The sequence below is a fragment of the Esox lucius genome, chromosome 16 (genome assembly GCF_011004845.1).
Source record: "Esox lucius isolate fEsoLuc1 chromosome 16, fEsoLuc1.pri, whole genome shotgun sequence".
In the NCBI taxonomy this organism is placed as follows: Eukaryota; Metazoa; Chordata; class Actinopteri; order Esociformes; family Esocidae; genus Esox; species Esox lucius.
The window spans coordinates 31,951,511-31,967,373 of record NC_047584.1 but is presented as its reverse complement, the minus strand read 5'-3'; the positions used below and the strand labels follow the sequence as shown (position 1 = coordinate 31,967,373).

General features: G+C 43.8%; 1 protein-coding gene across 1 annotated transcript; it reads left to right on the top strand.

Annotated features, from left to right (window-relative positions):
• Positions 1-734: 734 nt before the first annotated feature.
• has2 (hyaluronan synthase 2) lies at positions 735-15,581 on the top strand. The gene is made up of 4 exons (XM_010880433.5): positions 735-1,260; positions 8,525-9,151; positions 13,086-13,187; positions 13,948-15,581. Exons 2-4 carry the CDS (start codon positions 8,525-8,527, stop codon positions 14,875-14,877), a joined length of 1,659 nt encoding a protein of 552 aa, XP_010878735.2. The 5' UTR covers positions 735-1,260; the 3' UTR covers positions 14,878-15,581.
• The last annotated feature ends 282 nt before the right edge of the window (positions 15,582-15,863 follow it).

Below are 15,863 nucleotides of genomic sequence, written 5' to 3'. Positions count from 1 at the left end.
CGTTGATATTGCTGACATAATCAAGCCAAATCAATGGAATGGTTTGAAAATGATATTTTTTTTATATAACAAAACGTCTGTAGTAAATAACTTTCTATAATGTCTGTCATGTTCAAACTTATTTGATTCCATCACATTGTAGATGAATGTATCTGGGCCGGTGAACTACTGCATCTAATCGTCAATTCCGTCGAAAGGTACAGCGTTTTGAAATGTATGGCGCCCCCTGCTGGACATGTTTGCACCGTGCCAAAACAGATGGAATACCAGATTTATAATGGATGTCTTTATTGGCATTCACAATTTATATTTTAATATTGGCTTGAAAATAAATATATATTGTAAGAAAAATATTGAACACTCAGAGCTCCTTTTATTTCACTGTTATTTGAGTTTTGCCTATGGATGTTATATTTTGACTTACCTGTAAACAAAAAGTGATGAAGACATGGAAAACACTCAACGTATGATAGAGACTATGGGAAGGATGTGGTTTGGCTCCAACATCGAGTGCAATCAAAAAGTATACGAGCACATTAATTGAGACGCGCACGTACGTCTCCGCCCCCATTTGCCTCCTCTTTATCCACGTCTCAGAAGTTTGAATGGGTTCCTTCGGGCACCGATTTTTTTCTACTCTTCCCAAGTTCCTCCTCCTTATCCCAAAAACTTTCCGCCCTTAATAAAACAAGTCCAGAAACCCTCTCTGGTTAAGAGTCTTCAGAAACGTAAAGGGCAGCATGCAGGAAGCATAAACCCAAGACGTCTGGAAGGAATTAGCTAAAGAAGTAGTTCCTGACTTTAACCTGTATGTTTGGGAAAACTTGAATAGCCAACAGCACATCTCACCAACATTGACTACTGTTGGATGACAGATTTTTTTTTTTTTTTTTTTTTTTACTGACTTTTATATTTACTGATGTAAATATCACATTATGCCTAAGCTGACTGACAACATGATTACACTTATTTGTGTACACATTAAATGTATACACTGTCTAAGTAATATGCGCAGGAAGCGTTAAAAGAAGAAAAAAAATACTTAAATAATTTCAGTCATTCAGAGAAAGGAGACTTTGAAATTTGCACAGCCTATTTTCTTTATGAAGACCATTTAAAAACGCTTGGCGAGTGTTTTTGCAAAAGTGACTTGAGAAGAGACAATTTCTGCTGAGACGTTTTCCCTCGAACCCTGCCAAACGAGTCTATGCAGACTACATCCTTTTGAGGGACCATAGAGGCACTCCCAGCTGCTTCAAGGTATGCCCATTACGTCAATATTAATACATAAAGGTGTTCTCTACTCTACTCTACTTTTTTCTGTAATAAGGCTACTGATTCATTTTCTTTCACATTCCCATTCAGAAAACATGCGCTCAATGAATGGAAATTAAGTCTGAACGTGACACTCAGAATTCAGCTACGTCACGTTAAGTCGCGAGTCATAGTATAAAAATCACTTCAGCGAATCATGCTCCATTATATTTTTCATCATGTGTGAAGTATTTATTGTTTCGTGTATTTAAGTATTGGTGGGACACAGGCACAGACTGTAAAAAGGTGGGAGTACCTCAGCGGTCTTTCATGTAATTGTGTTTCTTCGTGTGTGTTTGGAGAACATATACAACAATTGGAACAATGTCGCTCTCTATTTCTCCATGTTTCATATGGAAAAACCTACACCGTTTAAGAAAAACCTGTAGTCCTACGAATAAATGTCCCAACAAGGTTCAACTGCCTTATTATACCGTTAGAATAAAACACATGCCGACGTCATGGCCAATACGTCATCTGAGTCGAAGGGGCCCGAGCCAATGTCTGGGCCAGGATTGGGTTTCCTAGGGAGAGGAGGCGCGCGCTTTTCAACACAGTGGTGTTGCCGCAGCCCACCATTCATTCCGTGGTAATGCATGATTCAATGATTCATGTGTCTTGATTTTATATAGTTTACTCATTTACGAGGAAGCTATATTTTGTGTAATCAGCGGGTAATCAGACCTCATCTTTTGTGTTGGGATTCCCATATTAGATGGAGATTTATGTCAAATATTTTACAAATGGTAGAGTTGTCTTCCTGAAAAAATTAACTACGATTAAAGCCAAACTGAAAGTAAAAAAACAAACAATTACTTTGCGAAAACATTTTAATGCCAATTTTGGAAGTAGCCTACAGTCTCGGGTTAATTGCAGCAGCGACTCTTGCTCTCTGTGTCTAGAGTGTTGGAAATACTTTAACAACGGCGGAGTTGGCTAATGGTACATACTACTGGAAGATCCTGAGCTCAGACAGAACCGAACAGTCATAAAATAAATCCCTTTCTCTAATCTCCGATTCTGAGGCAAATTGAGCAATTACGATGTGTTAAACTCGCTGACGGAGGAAAGTCAAGACTCGGCACATCCAATGGCTGAATGTAGACATACACTGAAAGACATCAACACGCAATTCCACACCCACCCACAAACAAACACACCCATAGTCCCGGTAACTACCATATATCTCATCGTACCACATTTCTGGTTATCCTCTTATAGGTGATCCGTGTTTCCATCCCACAGTAGGATGTTCAGTCTGACCTCCAGACTGGGCTAGACTACCAACAGTTGGTTTTGTGTATTTACCGAGGAATGCCTGGTCCTTATTAGGGCTCACATTACGCTGGGACTTTTCCGGTCCTGATTTAAGTCTGGAGGCTGGAACTCAGCAAGGCAGAGCCACGAGGCAGACTTACAGAGGTGTGAGGGTTAAGTTAGGGAGCTGTTGAGAAAAGAGTAATAGTGTTGGTGGAGGAGTCTGACCACAGATGTTTGGAAGACCTAATAACATTTTAAACATAACCAATATTTATTGCATTTTTGTTTTCCTGTGTTACAAATCTGTAGATCACTAACAAAATAACCCTCAGTTTTTATAATGTTTACTTTTCAAATTCAAATTTTCAAAATTCTTTCAGATTTTTCACTAGCTTAAAATATATATTGAAATTGGGCGAGAGGGTGAGGAATTGGTTGAGAGAGAGAGAGAGGTGGGGGAGTGAGAAGCATGTGCTGTATGGGTCTGAGAGCTAGCTGAATCCGAAGAGCATAAGGACAGGCTTGGAGGGGTGCCACCACCGCCCAAGTTCGTCTTCATAAGCCGGTTCCTTCTTGTCCCGTCGTTCAACCCACCCAGACTAAAAGACAGAGAACTCAGTGAGGGGAGGCTGTGGCGTCCTGTGGTTTCCACACCTGATCACAATCACGAGAAGAATAGGACTGAGGTGTATTTAATCACGGAGTGATTTGCATTCCCACAACACTGAGAGGGCTCTAGCCAAATGGTCAGGCTTTAGATCTCTGGAGACAGGAACTAGAGGGGGGCCAGTAGGGGGACGAGAAGGAGGGGTAGAAAAGTGTAACTTCCCACACACACACACACACACACACCCACACACACATGCCTTTTTGTCTCTCCAATTCACACGTCAGAAGCTCTGTGATTTGAGTTGGCTGGGGTTAAGCTTAGGGTTGGGTTTGATCTGTCTGGGAATCCAGGTTCTCAAAGTTATACACAGTTCCATTTAGATCCTTATCACAACAGCCCACTACATGCAATCCAGTGAAAAGATCCTGGTTTATTCCCTCTAAACTGGGACAGCTGAAAGCCCAGAGTTGGGCCAGTAACCAAAATAAGGCTAGTCTGACAAAGTAAAGAAGAAAGCAATGAACGTAACCTAAACCGCATCTCTGGTTAAGAGCCTTAACTGAGTGAATAAAATGTCAACAGACCTACGTGGTGTCAAGTCAACTACAGCAAGCCGCCATGACTGTTGAGTGTTCACTGACATGCATGACAACTCTCTCTAACCAACTTCGTCATTGTAGACGTCAACTTCAAACATTGTAGAACAATAGTGAAGACATCAAAGCTATGAAGTAACGCATATGGAATCATATACTGTAGTAACCAAAGAAGGATTATACACATCTTTATTTCTCAGATTCCTCAAAGTAGCCACCCTTTGCCTTATCGACATATTTGCACTCTGTTGGCTTTTTATTGTCTCTCAACAAGCTTCAAGGGGTAGTTACCTGGAATGCTTGTCCAAAAGTCTTGAAGGAGGTCCCATATATCCTGAGCACCTGTTGGCTGCTTTTCCTTCACTCTGCTGTTCACCTTGTCCCAAACCATTTCTATTGGGTTGAGGTCTGTGATTGTGGAGACCAGGTTATCTGATGCAGCACTTCGTCTCTCTGCTTCTTGGTCAGACAGCGCTTACACGGGTGAGAGGTGTGGTTTGGGTCATTGTCCTGTTGAAAACCAAATGATAGTTCAACTAAGTGCAAACCAGAGGGGTTGGTGTATCGCTACAGAATGCTGTGGTAGCCATGCTGATTGAGTGTGCCTTGGATTCTAAATAAACAACAGACAGTATCACACGCAAAGCACCCCCACAACATCACACCTCCTCCTTGCTTTACTGTGGGAACATCACATGCAGAGATCATCCGCTCATCCACTCTGAGTCTCATGAAGGCACAGTAGTGGGAACCAGAAATCTCCAATTGGAGCAACCGACAGATTTCCACTGGTCTAATGTCTGTTTCTTGTATTTCTTGGCCAGAGAAAGTATTTTCTTCCTATTGGTGTCCTTCAGTAGTTGTTTCTGAGCAGCAATTCTACCATAAAAGCCTGACTCACGGAATCACCTCTGAACAGTTGATGATGAGACTTGTCTTTGACTTGAACTCTGTGAAGCATTTATTTGGACTACATTTATTTGGGGAGCAGTGAATTGCTGATCTTTGTTTTTCTAACAAACCAATCCTCCGCAGCAGAGGAACATTTGAGTCTGGCCTTTCTGTAACGGTCCTCGTGAGAGCCAGTTTCATCATTGTGACTGCACTTGGAAAAACTTGACATGTTCCGGATTGACTGTCCTTCATGTCTTAGTAATGATGGACTGTCATTTCTCTCTGCTTACTTGTGCTGTTCTTCCCATAATATGGACATTTACAGTACAGATACAATCATGGTCTTCTGTTTACTAACCCTACCTTGTCGCATCAAAAATAATTTGCTCAAATGCATTAAGAAGCAAATAAACTCCACAAGTTAACTTTTAACAAGGCACACTTATTTGAAATGCATTCAAGGTAACTACCTGATGATGCTGGTTGAGAGAATGCAAAGAGTGTGACAAACTGTCATCAAGGCAAATGTTGGCTACATAGAATCATCTACAATATGAAATGTATTTTGATCTGTTTAACATTTGTTTACTACATGATTCCATATGTGTTATTTCATAGTTTTGATGTCTTCACTATTATTGTACAATGTGCAAAATAATAAATAGTAGAAATGAAATACCCTTGAATGAGTAGGGGTGTCCAACATTTAGAATGATACTGTACATAACAGCCCGGTCTTTCCTTGCATTCCTATGAATCTGCGATAAAATATATTCAGTTCATGCATTTCCTGCCATAAATAATGTGTCTGGATGTCCGTCTTTGTTTCAGTGTCTTTTTTTATGCAGCTCAGCTTTTCAGACATGAAGTGGAAACTCTATAGAATTCAACTATGTACTGAAATATAATTGTGTCACTGCAGTCTGTGAACATGGCACAGGGACTAATATGGCCTTCCTGGTCTTCATGACTGCAGATGAGGTTCCACAAGAGACTGTACATCTGGCAGTATCAAAAGGGAATAAATGCTCATTCAACAATATATATTGTAGCTGACTTATTATTCTGATGTACAGAACATATATTCTGCTCACGGTGTACGCACTGATGAAGCCATATGATGGTTTGACTGACTGATCGTTTGATTCGGCACGGGAAGTTCTACCTCAACATTCACCTCTGTACAAAAACTCAACCCAGCATTTTTTTCCTTCAGCAAATGACTTACATCCTTCCATACTCAATCAAAATACTATTAGCGAGTGCTGTTGAAGTTATATTAAGCGGCGTGAACCTAGCCCGGGCCATTAAAATGAAAACTCCATCCTAAATGGCACCTTATTCCCTGTCTAGTGTGAACAGTCAACACATTTCTGTCCCTTAGGGCTATGGTCACAAGCAGTGCTCCAGAAGTGGAATATATCACCATTTGGAACCCATCAGGCATTGCTGCTGACCATGTGTGAACTGCACCTCTGTGGCGGTAGACCGCCAGACGGCAGAGGCATGTTTAACTCCAGCCGCTGTTAATCTTAGAGCCGTTAAGTCAGCTCGGACTCCGTTCGTTGTCACGGTTACATTTCGATGGATGCACAGTCACAGCTCAGACACCGGCCCGCTTGGCTCTGTGCCGGCTGCCGGCTGTTATCCAGACCGTCAACGTTTTGAAGTACAGCTCCCCGGTGAGCATGACTCAACCTCTCCAGGCCAGCAGGGGGACCGCTCCCTGAATCCCCCGGCCCACCATACCTCTGCTGGAACACGGCCGGATCCAGGAGGATGGAACTAAGGGCCCTGTAAACAGCATCAGTGTGAAGTATTTAAAGCCATCCACCTGCTTCCCCAAGGCATATTCATTAATCCACACAAAGCGAAAGAGACACACACACACACGTGCGGTTCACCGCGGTTTTGGGTTCTTTCGCACTCCATTCGCCCCTTGACTGCAATTATAATTTCCTTGGAGAAAAAAAAATCTTTTTGGAACCATTTTTGTCTAAGTGTAGCTCAGTCTTACTAACTCAGGTTCACGGACTTAGTCTGGCTCTGTGTCAGCTCAGGTCACAACGGTCAGCGGTGTTATCTCAGGCTAAGGGGAGTGCCCCACCCAGAACCAGACCCAGGCAATGCAGTACGTCACTCCGTCCGCCTCCCAAATGGTACTACAGCAAGTTTAATCCTCATGCAGCACACTACTTATGAGTCCTTTGGCACTCTAGTCAAAAGTAGCACACAGTAATAGGGGTGCCATTTGGGTTCATCCAAATGACCGTGACATCGTCACAATACGTAGATGACACCTCATTGTTGCACGCACACACACACACACACACACACACACACACACGCACGCACGCACACACACACGCACACGCGCACGCACGCACGCACACACACACACACACACACACACACACACACGCACACACACACACATTCACCGATTCTGATGCAATATCATGACAACGGCCTGCGTGGTTTCGCTATCTGCGCTGTGTTTGAAAACGTGAAGAGGGGATTTGGGTTTGCAGTTCACACGAAGTTTAGTCCAAAACAGCGGGAAAGTAGTAGGGCTTGGGCCGGAGGCGCTCTTTGTACCGCCCTGACACTTCGGGCAGTAACACCACCCCGTCAGCCGAGCCAGTTGGCCCGGGGCGGCCGGCTCCCAACATGTGGAGGGGATTGGAGGCGGAGGTCTCGTAAATGTGAGGATGATGACGCTGGGGCCCAGACACGTGCCAGTTCATTGCTCAGCCCTCACACGGTGATTACGTCGACGATGGATTTAAAAGACACATACCTGCCGTTTGGAAACACGGCCACGTCAGTGTTGCTTTCGTACACTACAGCATTCCTCAGGCTAATAAATGTTGCATATTCAGCAAACAAACACGTTTGCTGCCACATAGAGAGGTCTGTGAAGGTAGCAGCGGGACCTCAGATAGCATTTTATATTTCCCTGTTCCTTGTTTCGGTCCTTGCTCCAAAACAAGGAAGAGGTTGATTAAAAAGAAAAAAGAACACTGCACTCAGGTCAACGAGGACCCGTAGGTGTTCCTTCGCTTTCATCTTTTGACCCCTCAAGGTGTTACGTAATGGATCTTAGCTTTCGACTGTATCGTGCTGGCCTGTAACGATGAGCCAAACCTTCCACAGAGACACATAGGGTCTTTGGTTGGGGAGGGGGGGGAAATGGCTGATGGATCTAGGATGTGTTCAGAACGCCCAGATCTAAAACGCCTCTTAAGCATGACAGCATAGAGGCAGCGTTTTATATACAGTATCACTGCTCGTGTTCCCACGGAGATATAAACAGATGATGTCAGAAGGGTGGAGCTCACAGTATCCCTCTGCTCTTACGTCTGCACAGCAGATGGGAGCTGCGTTATGAAAGAAATCTGGAACAAACGGCCACGGAGACTCGTCTGACATTTAGTGGGGGATTTTGGGGAGGTACATGGAGGGACGGAAACTTTACAGGCTGTCTGAACCTGATTTATTTGTTGTAAGAAAACATGAGGCGTGCTAATAGACTGACAGAGTTTGAACTGTGGTTGTCATGGTGCCAATTAGGTGGATTTGTCCTCATTATCGTCATTGTTATGTCCAAATATCTCCCTAATGTCGAACAGTTGATCTCTGCCGCTGCGTTGATTCGGTAATGAGACGCGACTCTCCTCACACTGTACAGTAAATCATATGCATTCACAGGCGTTTCCATGTTGATCCCCACGCAGATGCATGCACCGATATCTTGATATTGACCCCGTGTTCCAACTATATATAGTTGCTGCCTGAACAGACACTCGTCAATTGACTCTGATTCAGTTTTCCATTTTCTTTCTTTCAGATGAGATGTGACAAAGCTCTCACCTATCTAAGGATTTTCGGGACAACAGTGTTTGGAGTCTCGCTCCTCGTGGGGATCTCCACTGCCTACATAATGGGCTACCAGTTCTTCACGACGGCGCGGAACCACGTTTCTTTTGGCCTGTACGGGGCCATCCTGGTCGTCCACCTCATCGTCCAAAGCCTCTTCGCCCTCTTGGAGCATCGGAAGATGCGGAGATCCCTGGAGACGCCCATCAAACTCACCAAGTCCCTGGCGCTGTGCATCGCGGCCTACCAGGAGGACCCGGCGTACCTGAAGAAGTGCTTGATATCGGTCAAGAGGCTGACGTACCCGGGCATCAAGATCATCATGGTGATCGACGGGAATAACGACGATGACAGCTACATGATGGACATCTTCCGGGACATCATGGGGAGGGACAAAGCCGCCACCTACGTCTGGAAAAGCAACTACCACCACAGGGGGCCCGAGGAGACGGACGAGACCTATGCCGAGAGCCTGAAGGCCGTCTCGCGCCTGGTGCTCGGCAATAAATGTGTCTGCATCATGCAGAAGTGGGGAGGCAAGCGGGAAGTCATGTATACCGCCTTCAGAGCCTTGGGGAGGAGTGTGGACTATGTGCAGGTAAGTCATCGGGCAGAGGAGTTGGTGGGGGGCTGGTTTGGGTTTGTGCCAAGCTAAATATGAGGTACACAAAGACGCTTTTGTGCTGGCTTTTTCTTTAAAGGGGACGGTGTGGAGGCCTTATGCTGTGGATTTAAGACTGTGAGGGTCATGGCGAATGCAACAGTAATGCTCTTCATCTGAGCTCTAGAGCTCCGAGTGAAGCCATAAAAAAATTCACTTAAGCTAACTCAGGCTGAAGTGGAGAGACGAATGTAGGCTAATGGAGTCAGATCCTGTTTCATGGCGGAGCCTTATGATGTCGTTAATCTCCAAACACACAGTGTACACGTTGCTCTCTCAAGACTTCTATTTAGTTTATTCATAAAAAATTTCTCCCAACTGTACATAACTACAGTACCATTTGTAAGTATTGCAACAATTTATCTTCTTATTTTGGCTCCATATAATCACTATGAGGTTAAAGGATTGACTTTCAGTTATATTTGAGGGTATTTGTGTACAGCCAGAATTGTCTCACTACATCAGAACACCAAAAGTATTGGGACCAATGAATTGCATTACATCATTTGTGCAGTCACTACAGAGCTATCAATGACTAGGCTTGTTTCTAGGATTTGCGTTCAACTTTGGAGTCAGCTATTGGAGTCTGTCAACAAGAGGTCCAAAGGTCTTCTGAGGCTGAAAAATCTGGAGGAAAATAATCTGAAAAATAGCCCAAATCTGTAGTTCAGGCTTAACATGAACTACAGTTTCAAACATTAAAGCAAGGAAAGTGTTAGTAAACCCAACAATCACAAAAGGCCTGTTAGGCCCAAACAGACCCCTAAAGTGAGTAACTGACGACCGTTTCTCATAATTAAGACAACCAGCAGATGGACGGGTCAGGAACTCTCTCCAAGCGATCGACGTGGATGAGTCAGTCACAACCATCCACAGAAGGTTTCACCATTTGGACAACAGAGGCAGCACTTCCCACAACAGGACCAGGTTACCGGCCTGCAGAGTTCTGGAAAAGGGCCCACAAATGAGATTAGCGTGTACCGGAGGGTGACGATGAGAGAAATGTATGGAGGAGAGAACTATCCCGCTTCATTGGTCGTTGATGATTTAACTGCCGACAGCGTCAGAATTATTCTGAAGTGAACTGAAACACACTCTGCTAAAGTGCAAGCACGTGTCTCCACATTTTTTTTTTTTATAATACTTAATTTTATAGCAAAACAATGATGTCAACCTACAGCCATAGCAACTAGGGGGTTTTCGGGGTGACGCAGTGACAAGTTCTTGACTAGCAACGCCGATCTCCAGATTGAAATAAAACTCATCAACCTACCAAAGACAGCTGCAGTATGTCTGTCAGAGCATCACCAGAGACGATACTCAGCGTCTTAATACCTGGTGGCCTGAAAATCTGTACAGAAAAAGTGTGGTAATTTCCAACGGGTAAAGCCATTACGTACACAAATACACTCAAATAATCCAGATTTAGTAACTGTGTGATTACAAATTCAAAATTCTTGGGTGTAGAGCCAAAAGAGAAAAACAATGAATAGTAATTGTATGCTGTGAACCTAGTCATAGGGCCATATAAGTGCAGGTTTTATGGCAAGATAGTACAGACCAGCGTTCCAGTCAATCTCCCAGTGGGGACCCAGGTTAAAGACGCATAAATCAGCTTTCAGCTAATGCTTAAATGTAAGTCAAGGGTCAACCACATGCAGCACACATGTACTGGCTATTGTCAAATTGATTCTGCTGGTGTTTAGAAAAACTCCCCCATCGTTTGTTCATGCAGGTAGTGAAGATAGCAAGGTGAGACGATAGGAGTGTATCGTAAATGGCAATCTGTTCCCCCAGCTCCCAGTTCATAGTAAGTCTACTAAATAGGGAATAGGCTGCCCGTCTGGGATGCAGGCTAGTTCAAATGCTCTCTACTGACCCTGTCGGACGGACTTCAACTATATTTCCAAAGCTTTGGGATGAGTATTTGAGTTACATTTATCACTGCCAGCTATTGGCTACCGACCACGTGGTTATCGCCACCGTGGGATTGTCCGTCTCCAGGACCTGACCGGCTAAAGCCTTGGCTTCGCCACGCACGCATGGCTTAGGATGCGTCCCAAATGCACCCTAGTCCCTGCCCAGAGAGCTCTGTGGGCACTGGTAGGGCACTGCAGAGGGGAAGGGTTCAAAGACCGCTATCCAGTCTAATCTGACCGACCCACACCACACCGCGTAGGCCATCCTCTCAACAGCCCTGCTATGAATCCGACCTTGTCAGGACGTTCAACACCAAGGACAGCCGATGCATGTATTCATTAAACCAAAAACATACTGTTCCAACCATGGCTCTGACCCAAATTAGCGCCCCTCTTCCAGTAGGGCCCTGGTCACAAGCCACGCACTTACTCAGGACGCAGTCTGTATTATACTGATGTGTGACATTTGACTGCAGAGGTATACGAGAGAACTGAAAATCTTACTCGACCTGGATTCATGGGCTACATAACGTACGTTAAAGGTTTGAGGGAAAGTCACCAGCAGTCCCCACCCTGTCTAAAAATTACCCCCCATCTGTCGGGATGGACAGGGAACATGTTCCACGTGCGTTATGGTTTTAATCGAGAATGTCAGTTAGTCCAGTGTCTGCTGACTTCCTGGTCAAACACTTGCCCCGTAAACACACAGAACGTCCAATGGCAGACGTGATTTGCTTTACTGAGATTTTCAAAACCTGTTATTAAACCAGTTTGATTTTCCAACTGTTTACACAAGCCCTAGTGAGCATGTTAAATCTTATCAGCATAGCAACTGATTATTAACAGTTTTCGTATTGTCTCTGCTAGCTGATGCTTGTTACAGCTGTTACCTGTTCATTATTTTAATTTGAAATTTGAAAAAGATTAAATGGGACTTTTCCCCTTAGTTTTCAACATTTGCTGCCTTTGAGGTGATTTATTCTCTGTAATCTCTGAATAATAATCCCTTTTAAATGAGAACAGGTGTGATGAGAATATTGAGCTTACACTCCTCGCCAAGGCCCATGTGTTCATGAGAACAGAATTTGCATTGTGGGGAAGCAGGTTCACTATATGAAACATTTAACAGACTGAAAATGACATAATAATTGATTTTGTGCAGGTGAGAAGGATGGCGGGTATGCCAAAGAGCCTGGCCAAACTATGCATAGCTGTTCTCAATGGGAAAGTGACGGGTAATGAGTATGGTTGCGTTTTCCTTTAGTTACAAATTATTCTTTTAGTTTTTTTACGTTTGATTCTTTAAGTGAATTAAAGTAGTGAAGTGGAGGGGAGACGCAAATGTGAGCAGTTAACTTTTGTCCTGAAAACAATGCATTGAAAGTTTAGGGAGTGAAACTTATTTTTAGCACTCAATCAGAACTCAACCACATTTAATCACTTTCAGTAGAGGTAGCATTCCCACACAGCACAGAAACCTTTTCAGGGTTCCCATAAAAACATGACTTCACTTAACGAATAAAATAATTTTAATAAAGGACTGCCAGCCATTCTTAGTTGTAATGGAGACCGTTGACTCTGACTGACCTTTCAACTTGGCACAAACCTGTTTTGGAACAAGTTGTCCTGGGAAAGTCCAGGTTACAAACACAGCTTCAACACTTTGTCCAAAGGAATTACGAAATAAATTTGCAAAGAAGCAACTCAAAAAATATTTTGTAATCATTGTAATGAATGCTACTGTGATTTGTCAAACTGATCAATAAATACCTCCATTGAAACAAGCACAACGTGCCAAAAAACCTTGATGAATGACTCTTTGTCAGTGTAACGATATCTTCTGCCCTAGTTAAACCCTCCGACTTTGAGTTCTGTGAGAAAGCGTGAGAAGTGTTTTGGGTGAAGTGCGCTGTGTGTGGATTTAACCGGATTGGGTGTCCTTTGTGTTGCAGGTGTGCGACTCTGACACCATGCTGGACCCTGCGTCTTCTGTGGAGATGGTGAAGGTTCTAGAAGAAGATCCCATGGTCGGAGGAGTAGGAGGAGATGTGCAGGTAATCATCTTTATTGTTTGGGTCCGAGACACGGTTCATCTTGCGCAGTCGTCACACTGTAGATGTCGAGGCACACTAGTCTTCAGTTGGATCGACACAACGCTAGGTTTCCCCAGCAAGTTCCCTGGTGTGCTATCAAATTCATACCAATGTCTTCCAAAGCAGTGCAAAATAACTGAGTGATCAGGATCTTTCGTCTTGAACACAGGTACCAGGTTCAGGTTCAATCAAAGCCTCGCCACTCAAGTTGCTCTCCACGACCAAGTTGGAGGCCCCTTCCTAACATAGTCTATTACTGCAGTCTGCATGTTGAACCGTTCCAAATGGCCCCCTATTCCCTACTGAGTGCATTCATTTCACTCAGAGACTTTTGAGCCACTAATGATAATTTGGGCTTTGGCGAACAGAAAGCCCAGAGCACAATTCCTTCTACGGGGAATTCCGTGCAATTTTAAGATTTGCTCTGGTTTGGCTGAGATAATCTCCGTACACTTTGGTTGTAAACTGATGTTGTGATGTTGTTGAAACCTCTACGATCTGCATTTAGGCACTATACAGAAAAAACACAAAACCTTTAGTATTTTGATAGATTAAAGTGAACGTGTAAACTCCAGTGTGAGAATACAGTGCTTCCTTTGCTAATTATATGAAGTATTTAATATGAAGAGCAGTGGTTCATTGTACGTGGTTATTGATGACCAAATCGGACATGAAACAAACTGAAATGACCCGAACCCTCTGTGCCATTCTGTTCCTGCAGATCCTGAACAAATACGAGTCTTGGATCTCATTCCTTAGCAGCGTACGTTACTGGATGGCCTTCAACATCGAGCGAGCCTGCCAGTCCTACTTTGGCTGCGTTCAGTGCATCAGTGGACCTCTGGGGATGTACCGGAACAACCTACTCCACGAATTCATCGAGGACTGGTACAATCAGACCTTCATGGGGAGCCACTGTAGCTTCGGCGACGACCGCCACCTGACCAATCGCGTGCTGAGCCTGGGCTACGCCACCAAGTACACTGCCCGGTCCAAGTGTCTCACCGAGACCCCCATCACATACCTGCGCTGGCTGAACCAGCAGACGCGCTGGAGCAAGTCCTATTTCCGAGAGTGGCTGTACAACGCCATGTGGTTCCATAAGCACCACCTCTGGATGACCTATGAAGCCGTCATCACAGGGTTCTTCCCCTTCTTCCTCATCGCCACGGCCATACAGCTCTTCTACCAGGGACGGATCTGGAACATCCTGCTCTTCCTGTTGATTGTCCAGGCGGTCGCCCTCATCAAGTCTACCATCGCCTCCTGCCTGAGGGGCAACATTGTCATGGTCTTCATGTCCTTCTACTCAGTGTTATACATGTCCAGTCTGCTACCGGCAAAGATGTTCGCCATCGCCACCATTAACAAGGCTGGATGGGGCACGTCGGGAAGGAAGACAATTGTGACGAACTTCATAGGGCTCGTTCCCATATCCATTTGGTTCACAATCCTTTTTTTCGGTATTATCTACACGGTCGTCCAGGAAACCAGAAAAACGTTCCCAGAGTCTGAAAAGGTCATCTTCATCATTGGTGCAATAGTATACGCCAGCTACTGGGTGATGCTACTGACGTTGTACACAGTGCTGATCAATAAGTGTGGCAAGAGGAAAAAAGAACAGCAGTACGACATGGTGCTTGATGTATGACATCACTTCCTCATCCTCCCTCCTTGAACTCCTCGGATACGTCCCAACTGGCACCCTATTCCCACTGTAGTACACTAGTTTTGACAAGGACCCAAATAGCGCTGTGGTCAAAACAAATGCACTTTCGAGGGATTAGGGCGCCATTTGAACATAGTCGTTCTCCCTCTCAACGTTTACAAAGTGAAGAATGTCAAACTGCTCTTTGATTGGTGGACTCGGTGCAACGTTTGAATGCTAACGAGAGACATATCATTGCTGCTGTGACTGAAACTACACACTACAGATACGTCCTTTAAAAGTGTTACTATTGTGATACTATTGTGGTAAGTCTTGCTAAATGGAAAACCACCAAATGGACTTCTTGTTTCTTTACATAGATACAAGGAGATGACATGAGAATAAAAATATTCTATGCACTTTCATGTCTCACTCCCATCGTGCATAATGCTTGACAGAGTAATTTTTGAATATAAAATACCTCAGTGGTTTAGTGGTTTGCGTTGTGGACGTGAGTAATCGGAATGTGGCAGAAAAATAACATAATTTATGATATTTTTGTCAAACTTTTTATACACTAAGTCAAAGCTGTAATTTCTCTGCCTTTTGTCTATGCTGTAGTTGAGAAGCCGTTACTTTGTAATTTACATATTGTATTTTGTTGCCTTTTTATATAGACATTTTTATTATATTTTTTGCTTTAATAGCCACCAAAGATTCTTTATTTTCATTATTTTTTATATAAAATGGAAAAATGCATTTGCATTTAACTGTTAAGACAATGATGTGTATCTGACCAAAAAATGTGAAGAGTTGAGTTTTTGTCTGCAACGATAATAAAACGCAATTCTAGGGGTAAGTTATTGAATACAAAAATGGTGATGAACCTGTGTTTTTATATGTACATTGACAGATAACCAGCGATATTTATAAGAACATTTTGTGGTTTATACTGTGATGTATATGCTTGGAATATTATATATTTGACC